The sequence below is a fragment of the Dothidotthia symphoricarpi genome (genome assembly GCF_010015815.1).
Source record: "Dothidotthia symphoricarpi CBS 119687 unplaced genomic scaffold P153scaffold_4, whole genome shotgun sequence".
In the NCBI taxonomy this organism is placed as follows: Eukaryota; Fungi; Ascomycota; class Dothideomycetes; order Pleosporales; family Dothidotthiaceae; genus Dothidotthia; species Dothidotthia symphoricarpi.
The window spans coordinates 1277642-1298623 of record NW_022985011.1 but is presented as its reverse complement, the minus strand read 5'-3'; the positions used below and the strand labels follow the sequence as shown (position 1 = coordinate 1298623).

Here is a 20982-nt window from a genome sequence, read left to right as displayed (position 1 = left end):
CAGCCGCCGAAGCAGAAGCCGAGGGATTAAGTCGCGCCTGCTGCGCCGGGAACAGCGGGCCCGACACAGCGCTCGAGGGCAGGCGGTCGAAGTGCACGTGCTCCTGTGCTGTTGTTGCTGTTGCCGCTGCCGTGGAGGTGGGGGAGGCTGTTTGTGAGCGCGTTGTTTGTGGGGAGAGGGGTGTGGGGACGGGGTTGTCGTGGAGGTTGGAGCGGGTGAGGGAGTTGGAGCTGGATGCTGCGGCGCGGGTGTAGCGGTCGATCCTTTTATCTGTTAGATATGTGTGGGATACGGGGGGATGAGTAAGTGAGGGGGGACTTACATAGCAAGCTCCTGCATATGCGTCTCGTGTCTGAATTCCTCACGGACACTGGGCACGTTTGAGCGCGCCATGTCGTTTCCCGCCACGCCGGGGAGATGGTAATTTTTGCCCAGCCATTTCTGTTTGACGATGTGTTCGAAGCCGCTTTGTTCGACTGAATGTTTGGCGAGCTCGCACATGTCCACGGCGCTGAGTTTATAGATTTGCGCGGCGACGGAGTATTCCTCGATGAGGGGTTCTTTAGTGAAAGCGAACTGCAGGGGGTCGTCTGTGGAGAGAGACACGTTGAGGCCGCGGCGGAAGTAGCTCAAAAAAGGATTACGCTCGTAGGCTAGGAAGAGGGCGTTGTTGCTGAGAGGGGACATGGCGACGCCGATTTGTTCCAGGTAGAAGATGTATTGCAGAAGAGGGACTTTGCGGAGAAGTAAGCCGTGGCTGATGCTGTGGGCGCATAGAACGGCTGCGGCTAAATGGTCTGTGTCGCCTGCTTCTCCGCAGTGAGGGCGGAGCAGGAAGGTGTTGAAGCCTCGCTGTTTTCGCCAGACGTTTAGGGATGCGATGTTGGCGAATAGGTAGTACATCCAGTAACTGTACGGCGGGTTCTGCTTCGTCTGCCACTCCTTGGGGAATGGGAATTTCTTGTACACTCGTCGCTCCACCTTACTCTCGTCATCGACACTATCAAAGCCAATGACTCTCTGCAGGAAGATGTGGAGCTTGGGATGGCTTGTCGGGTCTTTGGTGACCTCGAAAAGAGGTCGGAACAGGTTGATAATGACTTGTTCAAAGTTGCCCATCAGACCGGTCGCCTTGTACACGTCGAACAGGCGGGGAACTTGGATGAGCCATCGTACGTTGGGCGAGAAGAGCTTATTATCAATCACCCAAGCGGCGAGATTATCCCACTCATCGATATCACGACCGTAGATGGAGATGCGCCACTCGACAAACTGGTACTTACTCGACTCCAAATCAGAGATGACTTCTTTGGTGATCTCCGCCAGGTACCGGCCCTTGATGAAATTGTCTGTTTTGAGGAAGATAGTCCTCAAACGTGATTCCCCGACAGGATTATACTTCAAGTTGAACTTGTCGAAGCGATGGAAAGAGTCTGTATGTGCGTGCATATCCAAGGTATCGATACTAAGATCGTATGCGGTCAGATTGATCGACTCAAACACCTCCTTCAACGTAAGGTGCTTGCCGTCACGGAAGAGCACCACCTCATCAGGCGACTTCTTCATCTTCGACTTGATGAAACGCAGCAAATGCTTCTGGTTCATGCACGCAGAATGATGAACGTGCGTATCGACTTTTCGGACATTGTAAAAGTCCCTATGAGGCACCTTCTTGCTGTCGGCTACCTCCTGGTATTCATTGAGAAGATAATAAAGATTGAACTTGCCCTCAAGATATTGAAGACGTCGAAAGGCAAAACTCTTACTTGGCCCATCAGACGAGATCTCCAGGATCGAGTCAAGGTCCATATAGAACTCCCGCAGAGTTGGAATCGACACAATAGGCGTGTCGAGCTCTGCAGACTTTACAGTCTCGTACACCTGAAATACACCGCTGCCATCTAAGCGGAAAGACATTTCTGCAGCGCCGGGAACGGGGAGCAAATCGTCGATGTGGAAATCCTCTCCAATGTTCGTACCCATCTTTCGGGGTGCTTTGGCCGGCTCCGAGGGCTCCAAAATAGCACTGTTCTGCATGCTGCTAGTCCCAGCATTGCGACGTTCTTTCGAGGAGTCGTTCCACACAGGCTCTGGGTGAGGAGGGTAGATGCGCCAACCCGGTTCATCCTTGGGGCTGTCGAAATTGCGCTGAAGAGACAAGCGTATGTATTTATGGCGGAGATCAAGCACCTTCTGTACGTTGGTGTATATAGCAGTAAGCTCGGCGGTAACACTCGAATCCGACATGGCGAAACCTCCTGGTCCTGGTCCTACTCCTATACCCGCACCAGCGCCGTGGATTCCCTCGTCGGCTAGTAGTGGTTTCTCTTCGTGGGGAAGCGCAGGATGTCTTGGGTGGGATTTGGCTTGTTGGTCGGCCTGGAACGAGGGATCTGCTTCGCCATGGTTGCCTTGCAGATTCGTGCTATATGAACGCTGCTCCTGTGACTGCTCGGCCTGTGACAAGCCGATGGGAAGCGTGGCTCGGTGACCATGCGCAAGACTGACATTACTCTTCCGCGAGCGAATGCTGGCTGCCCCGCTCATCACGTCGACGCCATCTCCAGCACCAAAGTTTGCGGGGAATGTCTTTGCGCGCATAGCTGGGCTGTGTGTGTCCCCCGACTGTGAGCCTCCATACTGCGTCTCCAGTTGGTGACGCTGGTAGAATTGCCTTGCTTCGGTATGGCTCATCTGTTTTTCTGCGGTATAGTCGTAGAAGGCGGTCCGGCGCTGCTTATCGCGGGGAAGCATCCTGGCTGAGCCATTGTCGTCGTCTTCTATATTGGCGTCGGTCGTTGCAGTCGCACCAGTATCCACCTGTGTACGCCTCCCACTCTCGATTTCGAGGTCAGAAGACTCGGGACTCAGCTCGTCGTCTTCAGAGGAGGGGATCTCGTCAGCATGGGTAGGCCCCATGTCTGGAGAAGCATCTCCGTCTGCAGAAAAGGCGCCTGAGAGCACGTCAGTCTTGCATTGGCAGAGAGAAATCAATCCGGCGTGTACTACCTTTGTACATGGTGCTGTGTCGAGGTGCAGGTGGTAGCTGCAGCAGCGACCACAAGTGTTTAGAAGAGCTGGTGCCAAACCAAACCACTCATCGGAGGGGCCCGATGCGGCGAGCCCACAACAGCTCACGCCGTATTGGGTGGATCATCTTATTACTAGTAGCTCTGATCTTACGAAATATCCATCAAACTGCCAAGGGTCGTGGATTGAGTAACAAATCGAGGTTTACGAGCTGCGACAGCTCTAGTTTAGGCCCCTCGCTCCTTGCGCCTCGGCTCGTGAAGCTTTGGGAATGGTGGGTGTCTGTAGATGAGGTCATCTTATCCAGAACTACCATCTTATGGCACGATTGGAAGAGTTTACAATTGCTGATGCAATTAACAACAGCAGACGTTACGATGAAGTGTATACTCCAGTGCATATTGTGCACATTCAAAGGCCTGTGAACCTCTATCTAAAAGCACGGCAGGCGATCAGCCATACCCTTCATCTTAAACGCCTCCATGTAGTTTCCATATACAATCCAGGCCGACTTCCACATTGCGTGTGCCAAAACAACAGCTATGACCCGAGCTCCCTCCCTCCCATTCATCCTTCGAGATCCTGACCTTCCGCTCCAGCAGCCAGTCATCAGATCTATGCAACATCTTCTCATCCACCTCAGAACTCAAACTCGCCCCGAAACTTCTCAACATCCATACCCGGGCCCACTATATCCGATAGATCTCTCCTCCCCATCTGCCCAAACACCCTCCTTAGTGTGTCGTAAAGATTTGTGCTCTGGTTCTGGTGGATCATGTTGTCGAGCTGGCTCTCCGAAACGCCGTCACCCACAACCTCCCTGGCCTTCTCCTTACCTTCTCGCTCAACAACCTTGTGCATAGCCAGTGCGCCAAGTAAGTGTTGTGCCGCTTCGCTAAAGCAGCCGATGTTGATACATGACACACCAAGGTTGTAACGGGCGCGCACAAAGTTTGGTCGGAAGGCAAGCGCGCGCGAATACGCGTCTATAGCTTCTTCGCTGCGTCCTGAATTCGCGAGGGTTGCACCGAGTCGGTTCCAGAGGAGATGGACTTGTGACGATGAGTTCGAGACGCCGGATTCTGTAGAAGCGAGCGCAGCGCCGAAACAATCAACCGCCTTGTCGTACTCCTCCACGCCATAAAACAACACACCTAGGCCGACTTGAACGTCTGGGTCCATCTGCTCGCCTGTTGGTGATAGTTGTGCGGCCTGAATGAAGAGATTCGTGACTTTCTCGTGCAGGAGGTGGCGGTCTGTGAAGCCCATTTCTGCGTCGGAGGAGAGGGGTTCGTGGATGAGCGACGGGTATTTCGTAGCGAGCCAGCGCTCAAGAGTCCGATATGCGGTGCTTTCGTAGCCTTCGTTGGTGTATGATACTGCGAGACCCATCAGAGCCTCCAGATTCGACGGGTCTTGCTTCAGCGCGTGTTCGAGTGCGCGAATAGCTGGTGTTTCCTTCTCGTTTTGTGCTTGTGCCTCTCCCAGCTTTGTCCACGCTGCGGTGTGGGTAGGATCTTTCTGCACTGCTGCTTCAAAGGCTAGTGCCGCCAAAGACAGATTTCCGCCGTCTTCCATGATCTTGACACCCTCTTGGAAAGGGTTTGTGACGTCCTTGAACAGGTTATCCTGCTCAAACAGATAATCGCCCATAGCAGGATTGTGAACAGTGTGCGTGTTCAACCCGTCGAAGCCCTCCCAATGGTCCAGGTCGCCCATGTTCATCCCGTCGGCAAAGTTCTCGTCGTTGGCAAGTTGCCTAGCGTGTTCAGTCTCAGCTTGGATGCCCTTCCAGACAGACTCGAAGTCGTCGAAGTCAGGGGCCTCGAGATCAACTGACCTGTCCATTTCATTCAGCTCCGCCTCTATGTGCTTGTTCGCCTCCTCGTCCAGCGCATCAAGATCCTGCTTATCCGTCTGTTCTAGCGAGGCAAAATGTGCTTCCCAGTCCTGGTCGTCGAGCTCGACCATGCGACCCTTGCCCTTGCCCGAATCTTGCATGGGCTGCTGGAAATTCTGTGGCGCATATGGCTGCGGCATCATGCCCATGCCCATGCCATTCATGCCCATTCCCATGCCGTACATCGGAGGCTGGTATCCCATCATTGAGGGCTGAGAGGCGTTCATAGGGCTTGCCGTCCGCGCAGAGGAATTCGCCTGCTGGAATTTTGCAAAGTCGGCGGGACTGAAGCCTGCTGGTCTCTCCTGCATCGACGGTCCCATGTTCGAGGCCTGCATCCCCGGGTCGAACTCTGCTGCCCACGCCGGCGATCCACTGTGTTGCACGCGCTCCAGCTCTCTCCGCATATGCTCCATCGCGAACGGTGACGCGGGCCCATGACCTTGTGGGAGCTGCGCGTTCTGCTGCATGAATTCGTTCATCATCTGAAGCACATATTAGCTGGCATCCTCCCCGAAGTCGCTCGGTGTCTCCAATAACTCACTCCATCCGAACCACCGCCCATCTGCTGGCTTCGCATGCCCTCCTGGAGCCCGCCAGGTCCGCGTCCGACCAGGCGGTCTCTCTGTAGGGACTTGTCATCCTGAACGTGTTTTGTGAACTGGCTGAGCGGGTTCGCCGCCGTCGAGCACTCTGCGCCGCCGAGGAAAGACATTGCAGGAGACAAGGAAATTCAAAAGTTGGGCTGTTGGTGTATCGCAAGATATGCCTATGTAGAAAGATAACACAGCAGTAGTGTCAATGTATAAACAAGGCGGCTCGCATCGCCCAGTCAATTGATCAGCAAGGTTGGGGTAGGTAGTGGGGCTGAGAAGCCGAGGTCGCGTACCGTCGTGGCGACCCGAATATACGAATGTGAGTGGCTACGGTGCACGTCTGTCTGAATTGAATCACCAACGCTGACCAAGTCGGCTGATGGTAATCTTGTTCCTGCATTACGGTAGGAGTAAATCACATGTGAATTTTCGTGGATGCGCAGTGAATAGTACGTGAGACATTACAGTACGTGAGGCATTACAATACGTGTCGCATCATGTCCAACCCACACATACTCATGCTGTGTGTACTAGAAGAGTGGTGAAGGAACGCCATGCTCCTCTACTATGATACAAGCAGTCCAAACTATCAAGACAATGTGAAAAGAACACGGTAGAAGATTCATGTCCGCAACTCGTACGGATGCCAGTCCTGTCCCTTTCGACTTTTCGTAGTAGTGAACTCCAAAACGCGTAAGAGAGTCTACTCCTGGGGAGAGTCCCTGCGCCTGTCCCTACGATCCTCACGGTCTCCACGGTCTCCACGGTCCCCACGGCCCCCCCTGTCACCAGCATACCTGTCACCGCCGTCCCTACGGCCTCCCCGGTCACCGTCCCGGTCACCTCCCTCCCTTGCGCCAGACCTGCTGAAGTCGACACGGAGCTGCCTTCCGTAAATGGTCTTCTCCTTCAGAACCTCCCTGGCCTGAGTAGCACTAGCAACGTCGATGAAGTCAGCGTGAGCGAAACCCCGCGGTTGGCCGGTTCTCCTGTCGATGGCAACGCGAACGTCCATGACGTTACGGATGTCACGGAATAGATCGTTCAGGTCCTTGTCCGACATCTCGAACGACATGTTTCCAATGAAGAGGGTCTTGGAGGGGGGGTTAGATTCGTAGGAACCGCTGGCGCCGAGAGTCTTGGAGTTGGTTTTGGGACGGTGGAACTGAACGACGAGGTTGCGGCCCTCAAAGACTTGCATGTCTAGGTTGTCGACAGCCGTCTGGGCATCGGCCACGCTCTTGAACTCGACGTATCCAAATCTACAAATCATGTCAGCTTTGGGTTGTCAATGGGAAAGACATAGGACTTACCCTCTGCTGAGACCTCTGTTGTCGTAGACGAGCTTAACGCTCTCAATCTCACCGAACCTCGAGAAGACACGCTTCAGCTGATCCGTAGTGACTTCGTAGTACAGATTGCCGATGTAGAGCATGGTGTTGGGCTCGGCCGGGGTTGTACGTTCCCTGCTCCTTCGTTGGTCGCTCCTGGGAGAGTCTGCGGCCTTGGCAGCGGCGTCCAGAGCATCGATTCCGATGGTAGCAGAAGCGTCGGTGGGCTCTGCCTGCACTGCTGCTTGCGCAGGGGTCAAGTTCTCCTCGACAGGTGCCTCTGTGGCCGTCTGGGCAAAGTTCTCGGGAGCATCAGATGCGGCTGCCTGGGACGCATCGTCGCTAGCGAACCTCTTCTGGAAGGCCGCTATCGACCATTGCTGCTGTCGCGTGCGGAAAGCAGCGGGTGTGAATGTGGCGATGGATCGCGGCTGTGTGAAAAGCGCCTTCGACGGCGATGCGCTGATCGCACGAGCAGCGGTTCGGCGGAGGAGATACCTGCGATTACGCTGTCAGAGAAGGGAAATCAGCTGCAATGACAGTGGTACTTACATGATTGAGGTCGAGTGCGGATTGGAAAGTTGCCTCTACAGAATCTTCGATGTCACTTGAGAGTTGAGTGGACTTAATTTTTTGAATGCGCTAGTCCCACACTGTCTCTTACGTCAGCATCAAACGGCTCTATCGACCGAGAGAAATACAGCCGCACACATAACGAAAAGTCGAAAGGTTTTGTCTGAAGATGAATAAGTCACTTTGTTCAGCGTGATGATCATCACGTTCAGAAATTGAGCCAGTTGCATCATACAAAATTCAAGCGCGATCACTCAGAAGGCATAACTACAACTTGGCAGGTCTGTAAAGATCCCGAGTTGAGAATAGTAAAAACGTTCAATAATCAGATCATAGAGATAATACTGTCGTCCAATTCATCATGATACATCTTCATCTGCGTATCCCTTCCGTCTAGTAAGGGATGGTGGGCACCTTCTCCGACCCGTTCGATCTCTCATAATAGTTTATCGCACCTGAAGTCTTCGCACAGTTGGTGAGATATGTCGAAGAGGCGTTCACAGAAATGGTGTTGCCTTCTTGCGGACGTCCATATACCTATTTGTACATTAGCTCTCAATCCCTGCGTCACCATGTTGACAGAAAGACCTACATGCTCGTAATACCACACCTCACTCAAGACGGTGTATCCGCTATCCGTACTGTTCTTGCCAGCAGTTGTGGTGTTGTATCTTGGACCCGAGCAGCCAATAAAGGGAATGCCGCCGTGATGCTCGAACAATACATCGCGGAAATCGGAATAGCTGTATGTCGTGCTGTTCGAGGGCGTAATTCCGGCATCCTCAAGCCACGCGAATGTCGGGAAGCGCTGGTAGTACTTGATCGCTGTCTCAAAAAAATCTACCACTTCTTCGTTTTCGCGATATAGCGGGCCGTAGCAAGGCACGTTGAAAGTACTATAACATGCTCCGTGCTTAGAGAATTCATGCCCCCAGAAGTCAATTGCTCGTCAGTACGGGAATCTGAGGTCTCAATTGAGTGGCTTACCTGGGTTATCTTGCTGCCAGGCGACCCAGTAGGTGTTCATGTACGCAAGCAGATCAAAACGACCAAACGGCTCGAGGAAGGTGCCGATGTTGGGTCCTGTGTATGGCAATACAGCCGTCCCATTCTTCAACCCGTTCGTGGTATTTGGACTTGGACTTGGGTCGTATTGGCGAGTCAAATCACAGTACTGGGTGTAACTGCCATTACACCAATCTGGCCATAAGCCATGAAGAGTGAAGGTTTTGGCAGGGAGTAATTGCCCTTCGCTCTCACGTCCAGTGTAGGTGTTCCAAAATTGAGTCGAGAGGACGAGGCCGCCATAGGTTTCAACGCAGCAGGAGTCGACCTGGGAGGGATCTTGAGGAGGACAAGAGAGGAGAGGTGACTGGAGTTGGCAGGTGTGGTTCAATGAAGTCTGGTTTGGGTAAATCTGTGCGCTTGCGGTGCTTGCAAACAGCGCGCCTGTGACGGCTTTTGAAATAGTGTTTCGCATGTTGGAGTGATGTTGAAGTAAAGCGCCGTGAAAGTTGTTCAACTTGTGCGACAAAGTGTTCGAAGGAAGGAAGACTGAGCATCAAATACTTTCCAAACTGATCGCGTCCTACACAAAACCAACCCTTCTCCGAAGCTCTTTTCCCGATGTGGAAGGTGAGCTGCCATGGCGGCGACGAGTGATGTACCTGCAGGTAGACTAACTTCTCACGTGGAGGTTTCTATTGGGCAGGAGCAAGATAAGGCTATGCAAGCCCTGCAGTGAAGCTTGCTTTACAAGTCGTCGTCCCCGACGCCGTTCGAGGCAAATTGGTGACATGCGTCAACCGCAGCTCGCCTAAAATAACTCGGAAGAGCTGTGTTGCCCACCGTACTCAGGATCGTCTTCCATGAAAATGAAAAGAGATGTGGGTGGCTCGATAGGTGGGTGAGGGCGTTCGAGAGAGGTTGGAGTTGCCTATTGAGGCGATGATGTAATATCATCTAATCTCCCCAAGAACAACACCAAGTGTTTGTGGAAAGATATTCAGATTTCAAGGCCAGAGTCAATCGAACATATCTGCGTCGACTTAGATATGTTTACTCACGTACATCGTACACGGCCCGCCGGTGAGACTTTAGACCCGACGCGCATCAGCTTCCCCGCGGCATACGTCAAGACTTTACCACATCCCTTCGATAAACTCTATACGATGCAGCATATTTCCCTACGCTCTAGCTCTTTAGGCCTCCAAGAACCCTCATTATGCCTGCAATATCCCACGTAACTACGCTACCTGCGTACCGACCAGAATCCTACACGACCGCCCACCATACTGGCTACCCTCCAACCGGCTTCAAGAACCCATGGCCATCGTACAACACCACAGGCCTCGTCTCCCTATTTCGTACGCGCTGGAGTACGCCGAAAAACTTTGTCCCTGTCCCCGCCGATCGTGACGGCCTTGTCGAAGTCCGCAGGCCTGATTTCGCCGTAAACTCCAACGGCCTGAAAGCAACATGGATTGGGCACGCGAGTTTTCTCATCGAAACGAGTAGAGCAAAGGGCAGGGAGAGGGGCTTGAGAATACTCATCGACCCAGTATGGAGTGACAGAGTCGGGCCGTACGGCGTAGTTGGGCCTGTTCGATTCACGCCTCCGCCGTGCGCAATTGAAGAGTTGCCTGAGGTGGACGCAGTGTGTATAAGTCATGATCACTACGATCATTTGGACTCAGACACGCTGAGAAGGCTAAACATGAAACACAACGGGGACATGCGCTTCTTTTGTGGGCTGGGTGTCAAAGCAGTCTTGACAGGACTTGGTGCTGGGATAAAGGCTGAACAAGTCACTGAAATGGATTGGTGGGATGGGATAAAGTTGGATCAGGAGGGCGTCGGGAGTGTGGAGCTAGTCAGTACTCCAGCGCAGCATCGCTCGGGAAGAAGTCCTTGGAGCTTCGATTCGACGCTTTGGGTCAGCTGGATTGTCAAAGAACCGGGTCCAGAAGGCAAGAAACTGTTCTTTGCTGGTGATACAGGCTACTGCCATGTCACATCCGATACACAGTTCACACATCACGACGCACCACACCCGCCCTGTCCAGCGTTCAAGGAGATCGGCGACCTTTACGGACCCTTCGATCTCGCTTTGTTACCAGTCGGCTGCTTCAAACCGCGCTCAAGTCTATCGGGACAGCATGCGAGTCCCGATGACTCGTTGGCAATCCACAAGGATGTGAAGAGCAAGAAGAGTATAGGCATGCACTACGGCACCTTCAGGGGTGCATTCTCTGCGGCGTACGAGCCAGTAACCGAGCCGCCAGAGCGTTGGAAGAACGGGGCCGAGGCGATGGGTTTGAAGTGGGGTGAAGAGGTGGGTTTGTGTGACATTGGGGAGACTGTGGTGGTGTGATGCGAGTCATCTTGAGTTTTAGTTGTCTCTGGGGTCCAGTCACAGTTTATCTGAATCGACAATATGACAATTCCGTTCCCATGTTCTCTTAGTCATTTCTTGCTTGTATCCTTGACTGCTGCAGCGCTAATATGTCCACTTGTTCCAGCCTTAGAATCAAGGTGGAAAGAGTAACGCTTTGGAGTTCTCACACGGCATGCAGTCAACCTCTCTGTCGGTCAAAACCCGGGAAACAAGCTTTCTTAACTAACCTTCAACGCCTAAAGACGATAAAGATAAAAGAAACGATTTTCATTTTGAAGTCTTTACACGCATCTTATAGACATGTCTGTGTAGTTTGAAGTAAGTTTTGCATCAGGGTACTCGTTCGATAAATAGGATTGGAGTTTGAAGTCATTGTTTTCTGAGTCGACTTCCCGAATCGCGCGGCTAACTCGACCTAAGCCAATTGCGCTAAGCTATTAGCCTGCCCCACTTTAATCTTGCGTCGAACAATTTTCGAGCTTCCTACAGAACACTTCCTACCACACGTCTCCGAACATGACGAAACGAAAGCGAGGAAGCTACTACGACCCCCCACCTCCCGATGTCGGTCTCGGTGCGACGATGGCGCACCTGAGGGGCGAAGACAATGCGACAACACCCGCAGATGGTGATGAGGGCTGGACAGTAGTCAGCGGGTCCAAGAGGCGACGACAGTCCAGAGACGATCACAGAGACAGTAGAGATTATAGAGGGTCGGGCTCGCATCTTCCTGATCGCGATCGCCGCCGTTCCAGCGTGGACTCCAACAATTCTCGAACCGAACGAGAAGGAGCCATGGACGACCGACACTCTCCCAAGATTGCGAGAGCCTCACTCGACAATCCATTTGCACCCAAAGACGAGCTGCTAGATGATCGTGCGTCACCGCCAGAGAATCCATTTGCGACACATAAAAATGGAGCCGAACAAACGCCCAAGGATACAACAGGCATGAGTAGGGAGGAGCGCAGAAAGGAGCGCAAGCTGGAACGAAACTATCCTGCGATCGAGCATTCACATCACGCTCGACTTCAGTCTCATGTGAAAATCACAGATCTACAATCTCTGGTGCTTTATTTGCTTGCAGACGGTAACGCGCCACAATGGGTTTCAGTGCGCAACCGCACAAGTATTCAACGAGTCGTCATGTTGATGGTTCCTGGACTTGACTTAGGCATGTTCAATGGAGACATTTGTCTAGATGCCGCATCAACATCTGAAGCTCCGAATACTGGAGAGATCATGAAGAAGATAACTGACATCGGATCCACCTCAGATGATAGTGCAAAGCCCAAGCGATTACGCATTTCACCTGATGAGTTTTATCCTGCTAGCCTGAAACCCGACAGACTTCCTGCATGCCTGAAGCCTCTTGCCGATATCTTCGAGCACGTGTGGCCGATCAAAGCTCAAGGAGAGCATCGTAACAATCAGTTCATCAGGGTGCATTCGCCCATCCATACTATGCTATCGTCACAAATACCCAAGACACGCGAGGAAAAACAAATGAAAAAAAACGGAAACCACAAAGGTCCCACGCCGCAGAATACAAAGCATTGGGATAACAAGCGTACACGCATTACAGAGTACATCGCCAGTCTAGTTGACCAACAAGACAATGACTACGTTCTTCATCCAGCCTGGTTCACTACTTCAGAGTCCAAAGAAGCTGCTCACCAGAGGCGAAAAGCAGCCCAACAAACTTCAGACCATGGCTGGGTAGACACTAATGTTGCGAGCATCGAAGATGGAGATGTACCTGAAAGCGAAATCGAGCAGGGTAGTACGACCGCTGGCAGACAGATCATCTCAGTCGATTGCGAGATGTGCAAGGCTGAGAACGATCAGCTTGTGCTCACACGAATTAGCCTTCTCAATTGGGACGGGAGCGTGGCTCTGGACAAGTTGGTCAAGCCTGATGTTACCATCAAAGACTATCTGACACAGTGGTCTGGTATTACAGCAGCCATGCTCGAAGATGTCACAACCACTCTGTCGGACATCCAGAAAGAACTATTGACACTCATTACACCGCGCACGATTCTTGTGGGACATTCACTCAATTCAGATCTCAACGCTATGAAACTTACCCACCCATTCGTGATTGATACCGGAATACTATTTCCGCACCCTCGCGGACCGCCATACAAGCAGTCGCTCAAATTTCTCGCACAGAAATACTTGCATCGCGAAGTCCAAAAGGGCGCGAAAGGCCACGACAGCGTTGAAGATGCTCGCACTTGTCTCGACTTAGTCAAACAAAAATGTGAAAAGGGCCCTCGATGGGGTTCTGGGGATACAAACGCGGAGTCCATTTTCAAAAGACTAGCACGCACAACGCGACCAAAGTCGAACAGCGAGCCCCGCGCCGGTGCGGTGATCGACTGGGGTGACCCGAATCGAGGACATGGCGGCCAAGCTCAAGTCTCTGTAGGATGCAAGACTGACGCTGCAGTTGTAGAAGCCGTTGAGTGCGCTGTGAAGGGCCAAGTAGAAGGCAAAGACGGCGCCAACGAGAAAGTTGATTTTATCTGGGGCCGTCTCCGCGAACTTGAACTCGCCCGAGGCTGGTGGGACGACGCAAAGACGGCGGATGTGGAAGCCATTCGACAGAGCGCGCTGCAGAGACTTGGACTCTCGAAGGAAGGGGAAGAAGACGACATCGAAGTCAAAGGATCTGAGCTTGGCGACGCCGTCTCCAGAACCGTCGATCACATAGTTCAGATCTACGACTCGTTGCCACGCTGCACCGCGTTGGTTGTGTACAGTGGGACAGGCGATCCTCGAGAGATTCGCCGTTTACAATCCATGCAACAACAATACCGTCGCGAATACGCCACCAAGAATTGGGACAATCTTAGCGTCAAGTGGACGGATACGGAGGTACAGGCTCTTTCTCGAGCTTGTCAAGATGCCCGCGATGGCGTTGGGTTTATCGTTGTGAAGTAAATTGGGCCGGGAATATTTGTACAACTGCTGGGTGGAGCGTGCAGCAAGAGCAACGTTTCAAGCGCATGGTGCATGCTGATACGTGCGCATGTGGAGTGTATTCGCTTCTGCAAGCCCGTTATGCGAATGTGGCGTCCGGTAAAATCATGATTGAGGCCCTCATCGCGCTTATTTTGTAAGATAGTATCAGCAGTTCGCAACGATCGTCCAAGCGCAGACTTCCGCTTACAGTTTCAATAACATATTTTTTGGTGAGCTGATGTCCATGCATTTCTCACGGTGAGACCCTGTCTGCCCATCCTCCCCTGTCGGGCATATTAATCAGGCGGATATTGGGTACGAGCGATATTAGTTAATGATTATGCAGCTTTCAAAATCAAGAATGCGTTGATACGTTGCTTTTGCTCTGACATGACGAAGACACGGCTTACCCTCCCCGACGCTCGAATAATTTTAGGGTCAGTAGCCACTGCTCGGTACGCACACATTGCAACTTGTTTGTGCTACAGGATCTAGATCCCTGTAGATGAAGGTAAAGGTTAGCGTGTTGCGACATTCCAAGGCTCTTAATAGGGCGCAGCATTTATCTATCCAATGAATACGCTAGCTGCCCACGGGAATCGACGCATGCTAATCTTGTAATAACTTCTCCCAAGTATCGACCCTCAACACCCTTTTCCCTTCTCGGCCGCTAAGGCCTCCCATGCTTTGCGGCGTGGTCGGTATTGCCTTTCGGGTACTCCTCGCTTTCTCAGTCCATTGTTCGTTGTGTGTCTGAAACGTCACTGCGCCTTCTATCTAGTGCATGTACTAGTCGATTCTCTAACAGCTTATTCATTTATTAGCTTATTCATTTATAACCTGCATCCGCGCTAGACGACCCTAGTCCATGTTGAAGCGCATCCCTCACCTCCAGATACGAAACGGCGAGGGCAATCTCACTCGATAGCAAGATTGGCCTAACATCAGTGGCCAACACCGTCTTCGGCCCGTTCAATGAGCTTTCAGAGAGCCTTGAGTGGTAAACTTTGAACTAGCACACAGATAGGCACGCATCACAACTTGTGGCGGATTTAAGACGGCGTTCTCGTGCCGGTAACACAACTGATCAACGTTGATACCAGGGCTCCGTGTCTCAGACTTCCTCGATGAACGAACAGCCTGAGCGCTCTGGTGATCGAATGGCCACAGAAATTGCGGCGAGTGCAGACGAAGGCTCTCCAGAATTTACGTCACCTCAGCCTGCAAGTCGCTCAACGCAAGGGTTTTGCCGAAACTGCAGGAGCAATGTCGGCGAATTTTACAATTCGTGGCACAGAATCACCGGGAGCTATTACGTTCCAGCACTTCCAGCGTCTTACAGAAGCCTACTGAAAAGTATTGGCAAGCAGAAAGCTGCATCGAGGGGCACAGAGTTAGAAGGATGGTAAGCCTATTCCCTCGCCCCATTGAACTATCTTTCATGTTGTCACACAATCTCCTTTTCGAGTCGCGCGTCCCAACATCGCCTGCACTAGCATTTCATGCGTTTATCCCGGCGCCAATCACTAGTCTCTTTGATTTTTCTTAGGCATGGCTGCGCCAAGAATACCCAAATACTATTATGCTATTGTTTAATAAACCCCAGCCCCTCTTCGATTTGACACTACGTCCACGTTCTGACATTTTGTTGACTGACACGCAATAGCATCATTCAGCCACTCTCGTGCCCAGATTCTCGTTGCACCTCGCCTATTGGCTTTACTGTAATTGATGCACCTGCGGAAAAACGTCTCTATCGGTAAGTGACATTTAATTCAAATCCTATTTTCGTTGCATGATTCCACGTACTCGATGTCGAGTATGGGCTGTTCCCTCAACTGCTGCAAGTCGCCGGTTGCATATTAGCGTACTGCATGCGGGTCAACACGCCCGCAACGGGTCAAAGTGCCGTGCTCAGTTTCATGTCATTATATGAAGATGTCTCCGCTAATAATATTATTTCTCTAGCGGTCGTGATTTCTTCAAACTTAGTCGCATTGGGTTGCAATGCGAATTATCCACCGGAAACTGGATATTAGTAGAACCCCACGAGGACGCATCGTCCAAATTGCTGGCTGTTGAAGACTCTACAAGTCCATCGCCCACCTTAGCAAAACCACCAACCGTGCCAACAGAAGCCATGGAGATCGACTCTCGTCTACCCGGCATCCAGCATCATGGCCTCCATCAGCATCACCATGAGGAACATCACGAGTTTCATCGTCAACATCAGATTGAGGCCAATCGTAAATCGTTACCACCTCCTTCAATGATTCGTTCTCCAAATACCCCTCACTTGCATCCCCTCCCACATAAGGCATCCAGCAATCCTCCATTACCAAAGCCTTCGGCGGTAGAGCTGGTGCATGAGCTGCAACCTCCCATCAGAGATCCTGGCGCTGGCATAACCAATCAGACCCATACCCTTCCTTCCATTGTATCCCATCCAACGAACACCTCTGGTGCCTCTCATCTCACCAATGGGCATCATTATCCTCATGCACCACAACAAGTTCAGCTTGATGCCATTGAGCGACTGCAAACGCAGATCTCACAGAACAGCAGCACCCTGGCGGCTCAGAACCGTGACATCAGACAAACCGAGAAATCCGTGCAGCTCGTTGAGGAGAATATGCGCCGAGAATACCAGACACAGTTGCAGCATCAGAGCGTCGACATCAGAAGAATGGATGAGACGGTAGGGAGGTTATACCATGAGATGCAAGGTATCCGTCAAGTTATTGAGGGGTTTAGCCGTGAGATGCAAAGTATTCGAAATGAGAGATTAGTACATAGCACAGCTCCACCGCCGGGACAGCAAACCAGTGCTCAGGACTCCGCGCTTGAGCTCATGGCGCACCAAATGGCTGGAATCTCGCAGAAGGTGAACGAAGTCGACACAATGAGACTCACGATTGAGATCATGAAGAACAAAATACAGCGCCTAGAAGGTGGACCTCCTACGATGCCATGCCCACAACCAGTATCGCAAGATCAATCAGGACACCCCGCCCACTCGTCTCACACACCTGTGTCTTATCATGTAGCGCCAACTGCAGCACCGCAAATCAACGCTCCGCTCCATCCATCACAGAGGAGTCAGCCCCACCCTTCGATCCTATCCTCGACCGTTCCGTTAGAAGCCAGCCAAAGGCCTGAACCTGTATCAAGGCACAGTAGCTGGGCTACGGTAAATGCTGGAGTCAAGCGCCCTCACACAAATGGCGTGGAAAGTCCACGCGAGGTTCTCGCACATGCAACCGGATCTCCCAAGCGGCAAAGAACAGGGACTAACGAATTTAATGGCGGCTATGTTGCATCGCAGGGTCCTCCGCCCGCACACGCCTACGATATGCAAGTACAGTCTCAGATGCACACTCTACCCTCTCAACCACATGTCACGTCTGAGTCGACTTTGACATCGGAGACTCAGCATCCAGTGCACACGCCTTATGGTACGCAAGATAGCCCCTCGGACAACAGCTGGCAACCGGAATCCCAGCGCATCGTCGAGCATCGCCCTCGTGGCAGACCTCGCGGATCCGGACGCGGCGGACGAGGCAGGAAGAGTATGCCAGCCCAAGTTCATCCTATGGGGACACCTGACTGGGACAGGGAAGATTGGCAGGGAGTGCCCAACTCCCAAGCTAGCCCTGAAGGACACTACAACCATATAGCACATCCTGGAAAGGGGATCGCACGTCGTGGTAATGGTGGGGGAGGTCGTGGCGGGTACACTCCAGATCGTGCTGCGAGTCTAGGTTTGCAAGGTGTCACTGCTAGCATGGGCGCTGTTTCTCCTGACGATTTCTATGGGTCCGCAAAGAAGTCGCGAAGCAAGCCAATACGGAACGCAGATGGTGTGCTCATTAGAAAAGATGGCCGTCCAGATATGCGTTCTCAATCTTCGGCCGCGAATTTGCGAAAAGTCAACGCAAAGAAGGATGGAATGTCGTTCACCAGCTTCCAGGACACAGCTTCAACTGCGCCCAATACACCAAGTCCAAGCGGCCATGCCCCGATAGAACTGGATGCGGCGGCCAAGAAGCACAACGATATCATGGGCCGGATGTTCCCACGTGGCATGGACGAGTCACGCAAAGACCATGACTATGCTCGCCAAGTGTTTGACGAAGATCACAATTCCACAGCACATCCTCGCGTGCAGAACTATCACGCACAACAACATCCGCCTTCTAAGTCGCCGCATGAAGTCAAGAACGAGCGAGTCGAACAAGACCGTGTCGTAGAGTTGCAGATCTCAAAAGACGGTGACACGAATATGGATCGCGAGAGCGAGAGTCATACACCAGGGGAACACAGCGACAATGAACAGGAGCAACATGATGGTCGACCCCAAGTTCAGCAGCTGTCGAGCGAAAACAGTGTAGCGGTTTCGGAGACACCCGATATTGACAGCTCGGCAACACTTGCTGTGGAGACGCAGGTTTCTTCGTAGACGGAACTTTCCCATGCGATATTTTTGGCATTTATTTTCTTTTCTTGTCTCTGATGGGAGACCTGACGGCGTCAGGATCAGTCATGTGGTTTATCTTGCTTTACATTCTTATTTGTCTCTTGCAAACCTGTGCGATACTGATGGGTAATACTTGATATCACTCTTTCTGCATTGTTTGCAAAGCGGTCATATCTATTCCGGGATCAACTCCCCCGGGGGTTTCAACACCCAGCATCTAGCTACATAGACAGTAATCTGTAACATCACCATGATTTTGACTTTTGTATTCTTAAACTGAGCGAGACTAGTAGCTTCACTCTCTAAACTATATTACTCTTCTTGCAATCTGATCGCTTGATACGCACTTTTTACGCTGGAACATTCGATCAGATGGGTCTCCTTATGCTGGGGCATTCTCGCTTCAAGAAAGACGGTGGGGTACCCATTCAGTACGCCACGTCAAGCTATGGATCATACTACCATTCTAGTGTTCACGTCGAACAGTCTGATGAGCTCACAGTTTAGGATGAACGTTCACCATCACCTGAACGTGAACGGGAGTTTGATAGTCCTGACAAGGCGCCGACACATCTCGTAGTAGTGAAAGCGATACGGAGTATCCAGGACATTACAAGCCATGACCCTCGTCGACAGCGCGCAACACCTCTCAACCAAGACGATCAACCAGTGCTCAATTTAGGGCTACGAAACACAGCCATACTCGTAGAGTCCAACTCACCCATCTCAGACCTCGCGAACTCGAGATCCTTCCACTTAACCGCCTTCACACAACCTAAACCATCAATATGTTGCGCTTTTTTGGCCAGCTCATGAATCCGCGGGTACGCCGTCTACGACCAAGTCCCAGCCCCGATCCGTCATCGAGCCCCGAACCCTCCACACCCCCAAACAAAGACGAATTCATTGAGAACATCGAGCCCCTCACATGCAGTCTTTGCCTAGAGGAATACGATGATACTCATGTCCCTATCCAACTAGCCGATTGCGGACACATCTTTGGCGACCACTGTATTGTTGAGTGGTTCGAGACCAAGATACGAAACAACAATCGCTGCCCTATGTGCCGCGAGAAGTTGTTTCAGCAGGAGGATTTTGATAGATATGGGAACCCTATTCCTCACGAAAATGAAGATGACGAGGAAGATGATGAGGGCGAGAACGTGGACGATACCGGAGATGAAGACGAAGACGAAGATGACGATGACGACGAAGAGGAAGAGGAGGAAGAGGAGGAAGAGGCGGAGTCAGAAGAAGAACAGTCTGAAGAGGAAGCGGAGGATGTGGAGAGCCCAGCGAAACTCAATGGAAACTACTCATCGTCCACTGAAGACAGCGACGTTGATATGGCCTCTGGATCAGAAGGCTCAGTGTCGGATTTCCAACCTGACGATGGCCCAGAGTCGGATGATGAAATGGATAGAAATGGCGGTCCGAGGATGCGCCCTGAGGAATTGCGGGGATTGTGAGATTGTGAGTCTTTGGACGCTGGACTATAGTGTTCTAGCGCCAATAACAGAAGTAAGTCTTCTCTGTAATACAGTGCAACCTCGTGAGGTCTACTAACGGCTATGTAGCGGTGGTATGTGAGTTGCTACCGCAGAATACCAATCCTTGAGGGTCAGAACATTTCCCAGATACCTCTTGGCTGAAGATCATTATGAACTTCCCTTAAAATTGACTAAAACTTTATGTTTCACTAAAGACATTAGATAACGCTTACTTTTGGTCCACCAAGCTTCTAGAAAGTCAAAGTCTATTTTTTCTTTTAGCTTTGTTGTGAAAGCATGCGGCATATCCCTTATCTAAGGAGTGTCCACATGTTTACAAAAAGAGTTTGGTCCACTACATCAAACCCGTTATCATATTACTTTGTCTTGAGAGCCACAACGCTCGCTGTCCATTCTTGGATATGTTGCTGGAAAAATATGTCTGACAGCAATGATATTTGAACTATCAGAACAAGATGGAGGGATTCATATAAACAAGGAAATACCAAACTCAAACAGCAACACATAGATACAGGAGATAGAGAAGAAGGCTCTGACCTCACAGAAAAAAGCAGTAGATTAGTGGGTAACGCTACGACCAACAAGTGACCGGACAATTCAATCGTGACCTGGTTCCGGTACCCAGGTTATGTTGAGAGGTATCGATAATTGGAGAAGTGAAGGTGTCCGGGTTGCCAAGTTTTGCGTTTGTGGTTATGGAAGGCGCGATCCAAGCGGGGAATATGACGTTGATATGATTGAGACAGAAATTAGATACGAATAGTCGTAGAAAGACTCCTGTCTGCCAACTACAATCAGCAATCTTGGAACGGCTATGTATGCTTCCTGTATGAACAAAGAGGACCACGCTCCCTGCCAGACAAGGGCCTCAAATGCATCACCACTGTCTCTTCTTGGCACTTTGCATGGAAGATTATATGTATATTCGCCCGCATAACCTTTAACGTATGTTAATAAGACGGCATATCTCTATCAGCACCCCTGGTTCTACCAACGCTCAGTTCCAACTTGATGAGAAACACGCAGGCGACTCTGCACAGTTCTGCTTTGTGGCTACGCCATGAATAAAGTCACATATGTGGCCGCATACATTGCTTCTCATACTGCAAACAAAAGCATGAGCGAGGTGGTAGCCGTAATTATACCGTCATCAGCGTGTTATGGCTGATATGAACACGCGTGAATACGAGCTCGATA

At 51.4% G+C, this 20982-nt stretch overlaps 8 protein-coding genes across 8 annotated transcripts; 4 read left to right on the top strand and 4 right to left on the bottom strand.

Annotated features, from left to right (window-relative positions):
• Positions 1-286: 286 nt before the first annotated feature.
• Positions 287-3184, bottom strand: P153DRAFT_177151 (AMP deaminase 3). The gene is made up of 2 exons (XM_033662340.1): positions 3010-3184; positions 287-2954 (listed from the first exon to the last, which is right to left on the bottom strand). The coding sequence occupies exons 1-2, from the start codon at positions 3017-3019 to the stop codon at positions 319-321; spliced, it is 2646 nt and encodes an 881-aa protein (XP_033527345.1). The 5' UTR covers positions 3020-3184; the 3' UTR covers positions 287-318.
• A 485-nt stretch (positions 3185-3669) lies between these two features.
• Positions 3670-5645, bottom strand: P153DRAFT_283632 (TPR-like protein; the record flags this gene model as incomplete). Its single annotated transcript, XM_033663274.1, has 2 exons — positions 3670-5415; positions 5475-5645. 2 exons carry the CDS (start codon positions 5643-5645, stop codon positions 3670-3672), a joined length of 1917 nt encoding a protein of 638 aa, XP_033527344.1.
• Positions 5646-6064: 419 nt separating this feature from the next.
• Positions 6065-7424, bottom strand: P153DRAFT_333737 (RNA-binding domain-containing protein). Its single transcript, XM_033665576.1, has 3 exons — positions 7410-7424; positions 6840-7355; positions 6065-6788 (listed from the first exon to the last, which is right to left on the bottom strand). Coding segments are annotated over exons 1-3 (1077 nt in total). The 5' UTR covers positions 7412-7424; the 3' UTR covers positions 6065-6229.
• A 399-nt stretch (positions 7425-7823) lies between these two features.
• On the bottom strand, positions 7824-8910 carry P153DRAFT_283892 (ribonuclease T2; the record flags this gene model as incomplete). Its single annotated transcript, XM_033663287.1, has 3 exons — positions 7824-7967; positions 8023-8375; positions 8418-8910. The coding sequence occupies 3 exons, from the start codon at positions 8908-8910 to the stop codon at positions 7824-7826; spliced, it is 990 nt and encodes a 329-aa protein (XP_033527342.1).
• A 309-nt stretch (positions 8911-9219) lies between these two features.
• P153DRAFT_364205 (Metallo-hydrolase/oxidoreductase) lies at positions 9220-11119 on the top strand. The gene has a single exon (XM_033667548.1). The coding sequence runs from the start codon at positions 9655-9657 to the stop codon at positions 10801-10803; it is 1149 nt and encodes a 382-aa protein (XP_033527341.1). The 5' UTR covers positions 9220-9654; the 3' UTR covers positions 10804-11119.
• A 209-nt stretch (positions 11120-11328) lies between these two features.
• On the top strand, positions 11329-14196 carry P153DRAFT_333728 (uncharacterized protein). Its single transcript, XM_033665575.1, has 2 exons — positions 11329-14027; positions 14144-14196. Exon 1 carries the CDS (start codon positions 11344-11346, stop codon positions 13774-13776), a length of 2433 nt encoding a protein of 810 aa, XP_033527340.1. The 5' UTR covers positions 11329-11343; the 3' UTR covers positions 13777-14027; positions 14144-14196.
• Positions 14197-15485: 1289 nt separating this feature from the next.
• On the top strand, positions 15486-18256 carry P153DRAFT_283937 (uncharacterized protein; the record flags this gene model as incomplete). Its single annotated transcript, XM_033663292.1, has 2 exons — positions 15486-15556; positions 15766-18256. Coding segments are annotated over 2 exons (2562 nt in total), but the record flags the coding sequence as incomplete, so codon positions are not given.
• Positions 18257-18950: 694 nt separating this feature from the next.
• Positions 18951-20008, top strand: P153DRAFT_414887 (uncharacterized protein). The gene is made up of 3 exons (XM_033672135.1): positions 18951-19739; positions 19782-19795; positions 19852-20008. Exons 1-3 carry the CDS (start codon positions 19063-19065, stop codon positions 19890-19892), a joined length of 732 nt encoding a protein of 243 aa, XP_033527338.1. The 5' UTR covers positions 18951-19062; the 3' UTR covers positions 19893-20008.
• Positions 20009-20982: the final 974 nt, after the last annotated feature.